Here is a 7,886-nt window from a genome sequence, read left to right on the forward strand (position 1 = left end):
TTGTATTACTTCTTTGATGTTGCTCCTATTGTCCACTCTATTAGGGGCCCTAGGATGGCGGTGTAAGAGAGGCCATTATTGTCTCATCAGGCTCCCCATGCTAGGAACATGTCAGTGACTCTCTGTGTAAGCAGTATAAGGTGTTCTCTCAAGGTCCCTGATACTAGTAATTCTGTAGTAAGGCCATAGAACAGTATTCAATTTATTTCTGGGTTTGCCATTTGCTTTGTAGATTCTACAATAAGGGCATTTCTACAGGACACGTAAGAAAGCTTATATGGTAAATATGGCCTCTGGAGTGGTGTCTAGAAAATGGTTTGGTTACCCACAATCACAGGCTGTAGGTTGCTGTTGTTATCCCTCACTTATCCTATGATGAGCAGCACAATGAAATGAGAATTGGCTGGTTGGTCAGGTGATGTTAGCTTTTTTTTGCTCAGGACAGCTAAAATGGTTGTTGAAAAGTGTTGTTGACATGTTCTTCATTAAAAAACTATCCATCCAAGAGGTAAAAATTCATAGTCCTACTGCTTCTTACAAGGCTCAGATACAGTGGCCGGGTATCAAAGGCATAGGATAATCAAATCATCCTGGGAATACAGCTGCCCTTTTCAACCAGGGTTCCTTGAGGTTTCTTCAGGGGTGCCTTGGTAAAATGCCTAAAAATTTTACAAAAATGATATACAAACCTGCATGTGGATTAAGCCGGCCTTTTAGTTACACAAAGCCACAGGTTTTAATTGTGCATTATTACAAACTTCTAGCTGACCAATGGTATCATCAGTTGCTTTTTTGTTTTCCTACATGTGCCAATAAAATATTCTTATGGATTGGAGTTTCCGGCTATTTTTCTACATTGTCTACCTATTTGGGTGTTGTCTGGAGGACACCGCAGCCTAAGCACCCACCTGTGGACTCTGCCCTGCTTGTTGGTATCCCCCTGTTTAGAGCGCTGCACCTTTCTGTTTGTATATCATGAGTTGATATGGAGGATGTCAGTGACCTGCACAGTTTTCTTGTATCCCCCTCTCCTGCCCCTCTCTATCAGCATTGGAGTCACATTAGCTAAATGATGGAGAAAAACTGAGGGAGAAGAGAAACATTGGAATACTAATCAGAACCAGTTTGCAAACGTGTATTTGTTTTGGAAGGATAAATCCCCTCTAACGTTGGGTGTCCTACTTGTATGGATGTTTCTGCATTATGTAAAACTATTGGAATAGATTTTACATTTTAGAATGTAGTGCCTCAAGAATGTCCATAACTTTTAAAGGTTGCCTCGATTGTCCATCATTTTTAAGGGGTGCCTTGACTAAAAAAAGGTTGAGAAACTCTGGCATACAGTGATGACATCACATTGTTCCGATTATCCTATCACTATAAATGTTATCAGTATCCTTTTAAGCCTCGTACACACGATCAGTCCATCCGATGAGAACGGACAGATGGACCGTTGTCATCGGTTAACCGATGAAGCTGACTGATGGTCCGTCGCGCCTACACTCCATCGGTTAAAAAAACGATCGTGTCAGAACGCGGTGACGTAAAACACAACGGCGTGCTGAAAAAAAGTTCAATGCTTCCAAGCATGCGTCGACTTGATTCTGAGCATGTATGGATTTTTAACCGATGGTTGTGCCTACTAACAATCATTTTTTTCCCATCGGTTAGGAATCCATCGGTTAAATTTAAAGCAAGTTGGCTTTTTTTTAACCGATGGTTAAATAACCTATGGGGCCCACACACGATCAGTTTTGACCGATGAAACCGGCTTATCAGACCTCTGTCCTCTGGTTAACCTATCGTGTGTACGAGGCCTTACAGTACATGTTGCTGTGTAAAAGGACCTCTCATGAGCCTTGCTGCTCATGGGTCACTGGAAATCTCATAACATGTGAGGACATTCAAAAATCTACAGCAGTGAAGCAGGTGGCCAGGATCTTATCCAGTCTCATGGCCTTTGGTCAGAGCTTCCATATCTGTAATGGTTTTATTACTGTTTATATGAATAAAATCTACTGAAAAAAAAAAGAGCCTCTCTTCCCAAATATATATGCAAGCCTGTGTGTTTTACATGTATATGGAAGACAATTTATGGAGTTGTGCGTAAACATCCACTAAAATACAAGACTGTATATTCATATAAAAACAGTATAACATAAATATGAAGGTTTAGGCTTCTGATACTGAATAGGACAGAACTGTTTATATGTATTATTGCTTGATTGCTATATATTTTTACTTTTTTTATGATTTATCCAAATCTCAGAGCTTATTTCTAGCTCATAGTGTACAGTGTGCTGGCAGTGCTCTGCTCTCAATTTTCAATCTGATACACTAAGTAGGGCGTAGACCATATCATATTACCTAGTGCTCAAGCTCTCTCTACAGCAGGGCTTAACAAGATAAGAATAAAGGCACAGAATGTACAAACACCAACTGTACTGTACAAGAGACAGGAAACTGGCATGTGCAATTTATATAATAAACTGAACTATAGTTATAGATACGCTTTGTCACTCTATATGGTCATTGGTCTACAAAAAAACGATAATAATATCTGTATTGGTTATAATTTAAACAGGAATATGGGAGAAAACAAAGCATACAGAGATTATTTTTTATTGTACTGAACTGATTAAAAATTCATTACATTCATGGCACCAAACTAAACAGACATGCTAAACTTTTTGCTGTTGTTTAAGTCATGGTTTAATGCAAACAACTGAGGCAGCATACACGGAAAAATAAATAAATGAATAAGAATGATCCTACAGCTGAAGTTAATGTAGAGTCATAACCACAGCAAAATAATGCGTATTGAAATTATATAAAAAATGAACTAGAATTTAAATGTACGAACATGTTTTGAACAGAACAGACTATTGACATATCTCTTGGCTTTCTACTTCAACACTAGCCAGATTTGTGCTGTGTTTATCACTGTGATGTGATCATGCTGAATCTTACATACTTTAATGACTAGGAATGAGGCAAAAAAAAAGACATATAAATATATGCAAAGGTCTTTTAAAATGAAATATGAAAAATGCATGTATGATGTTTAGAAATACATATAATATTATTAGAACATTTTGTAATGGGGAAACACACTATCCTTCATATACTATATGCCTCCCGAACAATGCTATATCTAAAATGTATGTATGTAAGCAATTATGGCTATCACATTTGTTGCTAGCTCAGTATATCACTGAAACTTAGTAAACCTATCCTATAGGTAATAAATATACTGAATGTACTGAAGGAAGATACTAATCCTCTACCAAACACTGAGCTCTAACCAAGTGTTATAGATATATATGGATCACCCCATTTAAATAGTTAATTTTTATTTTAGGTTTACCCATTTACAGATCTAGCTACCAATGTATTTTGGTTAACCTGTTAAATCAGTGCAAACATACCTGGAAACAACCAGGTATGACTAGGATCCGACATATCAAACAATGTAAAAAAAATAACATGAAACAAGATTTACAATAATTACGGTTTCATTGCAAAAAAATAAAATAAATCAGCATAAACATTTTTAAAATGACTATAAATGATACTTTGTCTTGATTCTTGCCTATTAAATTAGCCATCTACTGTATACTAGCAATTATTGACAAGAAGTGTGCCAATAATAACATTTAACTTGCTTTAATCTCTTTGCACAGCAAAGACCTTTGTAAATATATCTAGATCTTAATAGAGAAAAAAAAAATATCCTTACCAACTCGAATGACTTTAACAAAAGATAAACAGGTTTACTGAATACATTAAGGCATAGAGCAATGTGTAGTGTGTAGTTACCCATAACAACTATTGAGCTGTAATCTTTCAGTGAGTGTTCTTGAGAGGTGAAATGTGGTTGCCGGGAGCTCCTGCACTTTATTACTGTTAGCATTGCCTTATAAAGCCTCAAAGGCATTTCATTTCACTTTGTGAACATGTGCCTGTATAAAATAAATGTAGTTAATGAAGTTAAAATTAAGTTGATTCTACGTATGAATGGAAGTTAATCTCCCTTTAATATTTTGACAGACTGATCCTTCAAAAATATAGGCGTCCACTGGGATTTGTTTTCTATGATATATTACTTTGCTACATTAATCCCTACTCCTGCATTGCTGAGATATATTTTAATAATGCACAAGACTGCCTTCATTTGATAATGGGGCAGAGGATGACTGTCATGAACACAAGTCCTGTAAACGTACAACTATTCCCAGAGCTAAAAAATACAAACTGGTCTTCCTAAAACAGAAGAATCCCTAGTAAACAAAGACAGGCATACAATATAAATAACCATTTAAAGTTAATTCCTGAATTTGGGTTTCTGTATGTGCTTGTAGCTAGAGAAGTACATTCATTTCCCCTTATTAAATTTTTGATTTACAAAGGCATTGGTTTACACAAGCTGTACGTGTTAAGAGTCACTGTTGCTTTTTATGCCAAAGGTGCAGACTGACTGCCTAGGTGAACAGGTTAAGTAAGCCAGGTATTATACCTTAGGAATGAAAGGGGCATCTGAAAAGACAGAGTTCATAGAATCTGAGTCAGACTTTGATCTGCTGTTCTTTAAGATGCTCTCTGCTGTAAGATGTTCATTGTTAATCAGTCTGACTTTTCCATTTTGGCCTTTCTCTGTCTCCTTGACAGGCTCCAAAAATACAACCCGTTTTCCAGTGCTGGACTTCCTTTCAGCATGGGGCTCATGGGACGGTGTGCCACTTATGACAGAGGAGTGGGCACTGCTTTGGTTTTGCTTTCTTTTTTGTTTCTTTGATCTACAGCAGCATCGGCAGGGTGTGAGATAAAGATAGAGAAGGACCAAAACTATACTGACTACACAAGCAGCTAGGGTAGTAAAGGCAGTGTTGAATGCCTCATGTGAATGAGACTTGTGACTTGTAAAATTGCCTACTGTTATTCTAATATCTATGGTTTCATTAATCTGTTTTACTTTGTTTATTGCGATGCATGAATAAATTCCAGAATCTGCAATTTGGGCATCTTCAATTTCAAGACTCCCATTGTAAAACACTCGGAAATGCTCAACTATGGTTTCTGGTTCTAATAGTCTGTTTTCAGGGCTTATCCACATAAATTGAGTGTTGGTATCAATAATCTTGCTGTCACAATGTATCACCAATCTTTCTCCAACCTGAGCCTCATACAGCACACCAAATGCATGATATGACCCATTTACAGTACTTTCAGAACAATTGAGAAAACTGTCTTGTATAAGAGGAATTTTTTTAGGCTCAGACAATAAAGTACAGACATAATAGGTTTTAAAATCCACAACTGGACTAAACTGTCTATGATGCCAAAAGTTTAGCATTGTGTTTAGATGGCAGTCACATAAAAAAGGGTTTTCATGAAGGTAAATGCCACTAAGTTGCCTTGCTGAGATTAAGCTTATTTGCTGAACAGGCACAGATTGCAAGTTATTATGGGATATGTCCAACAATACAAGTTCTGCGAGTTTACTTCTTCCAGAATACAAGTCCAGTGGGAAATGTGTTAGTGCATTGTAGCTCAGATACAATTTCTGCAACTTGTGGAGACCTCCAAAAGCCCCAGAATCCATATGGGTCAACTGATTGTTGTAAAGCAGGAGAACTTCTAGCATTTTAAGTTCTTGAAAAACTGGATTACTCAGCGTCCTCAGATGATTGGAGGATAAATCAAGATGCCTCAAATTCGGAATGGTGGAAAAACTACCACTAGAGATGCTGTTAATAATGTTATGATTTAATATCAAAGCGTGCAATTTCTCAAACAATACGGGAAACCAGTCCGGATCCAGAAAACTTATTTTGTTGTAGCTTAAATCCAACCTTCGAACAAATTTAAAGACTGTCCTGGGCACTGTAGACAAGCTCTTGTTAGTGCAGCTTGCAATATCACTGGCACAGATGCAACCTTGAGGACACACCCCAGGAGGTGCACCACCAACATTGCTGATAATGCACAGCAAAAACACATAAGTGATGCTTTTCCATTTTATGTGGATGTTCCCAAATTCCATAGACAAAAAAGGACAAAAGAAAAACATCATGGCTTTGTTTTTCAGAAGGTACCAGGTGATGCTCGCAAAACATGCACTCAATTCTGGAGGTATCTTAAAGGAACATCTTGCCACAATTGTTTTCCTTGCGACTACATTCACCTGGCCACGTAAAAAAAAAAAAAAAAAAAAATGAGTTTAGTCAATGCAATGTAAACTTCAAGAAATCACATACTAAATTATGAACTATAACTCCATGAAATCATAATCACGATCAGAAGTACATGCAACACAGCACACATGCAGGAAAGTTTGAAATGAAGCAAATATTTAAATCAAACACACATTTGCAATATTAAGTAGAAAAAATTAATACATTGGAAATGTTAGGTACCTGTTATTTCATAACATTCGCTAGCTGATGCTTGCATGTGGACAAATAAGTCCTCTTTTCTGACCTTTCTTTGTCTTCCTTCATTGCCACTGTGTATTCTGACAGCAGGGAAGTTTCACAGGCAGAAGAGGAACAGGTTTGCGAGCTGTGCTTTGTATTATCCTGTCTGATCAAGGCTGCTTGCCTTCAAGAGAAGTGTATTTGTGAGCGGAGCCTGCCCAGCCTCTGTTCACCTGTGCACTGTGATTGGCTGCAGCCAGCCTAGAGAAATATACAAAGCTCACTGATGAGAGCACAGACAGCACAGATGCTGCTGCCTATGTCTACAGGCACTGTATCCCATCCCATCCCCCCCCCTTCCTCTTCCCTCGCCAGGAAAACCTATGATGTTGTATGTATCCCACTCTCTCCTTTCATTCTGTTCACTTAAAATGTTTGCATATTGTGAGCAAATTCCATTTCAGTTACCCAAGGGATGTATTGTTCAGACTTCAGTCCTGCCAAGCGTGAAGAGCCTTACTGCTATTGCACGATAAGAAGAGGCATTTCCATTATCACCAATCACAGCTTCTTCTTACAGCTACCCACCTGAAGGGGAAAACATTTGCAATATTTAAAGAAGCATTAGATGGTGTCATAAAGGCTTAGAAAAAAAAATACTTTTTTTTTTTTTTGTCACGTGGTAACCGTATCAAGAGATTCTGAAAATCTCTGACTACATAGCAACAGCACATACCAGATCTATTACCCTGGAGAGGAACCAGCACACAGCTAATTGCACATCAGAATAGAGTCTTCCGTTCCAAATCTGAATCATACGTACATATGTGAGCTTTTTTTTTTTGTTTTGTAAATCAGCCACTGTAAGAAAATATGGATGTATAATCAGTTTAATAATACATCACTATTGATCACATGGTGTGGTGTTAGAATATTGTGCGAAAACATCATTAGGGGCACACATGCTTAGCTTTGCTATGGTGCACATCAACATTTGTTGACGTTTCTTCCACTTTCTCTCCATAGACTTGCAACTAGCTATGGCAAAGTATTTTTTGTGCATATTTTTTATGTGTTTTTCATATGTTTTCCATGTGTTCATGCTTTGCAATTGAAGTTTGGGACCAAAAATATACTATGTTGCACCCAAAGAAGTGCCTGCACCTATTTCCAAGTTGCATAGAAGCTTGTTGCATAGGTGTGAAAGGGCCTCATAGGCAAACGTGGGATTCCCTTTGTGCGTGTCATCATTATACAAGGTTTACAAAGTAAGCACTGCCAGAATAAATGCAAGTTACATAAAAAAATCAGCAAGTCATTACATAAGGCACAATGAGTACAATATAAATCGCGGGAGAAGGGTCAGGGTCACAACATAATAAATTCATTTATAAAAAGGGTGTAGAAAGTTTTCCTTATGTACGGGCAGTGACTGACAGGCTGAAGATATATCTGCTTCAGATGTTCAAA

At 37.6% G+C, this 7,886-nt stretch overlaps 1 protein-coding gene across 1 annotated transcript; it reads right to left on the bottom strand.

Annotated features, from left to right (window-relative positions):
• Positions 1 to 2,606: 2,606 nt before the first annotated feature.
• AMIGO2 (adhesion molecule with Ig like domain 2) lies at positions 2,607 to 6,746 on the bottom strand. The gene is made up of 2 exons (XM_040343912.1): positions 6,417 to 6,746; positions 2,607 to 6,184 (listed from the first exon to the last, which is right to left on the bottom strand). Exon 2 carries the CDS (start codon positions 6,071 to 6,073, stop codon positions 4,511 to 4,513), a length of 1,563 nt encoding a protein of 520 aa, XP_040199846.1. The 5' UTR covers positions 6,074 to 6,184; positions 6,417 to 6,746; the 3' UTR covers positions 2,607 to 4,510.
• Positions 6,747 to 7,886: the final 1,140 nt, after the last annotated feature.

Source organism: Rana temporaria, chromosome 3, assembly GCF_905171775.1.
Source record: "Rana temporaria chromosome 3, aRanTem1.1, whole genome shotgun sequence".
Taxonomy (NCBI): Eukaryota; Metazoa; Chordata; class Amphibia; order Anura; family Ranidae; genus Rana; species Rana temporaria.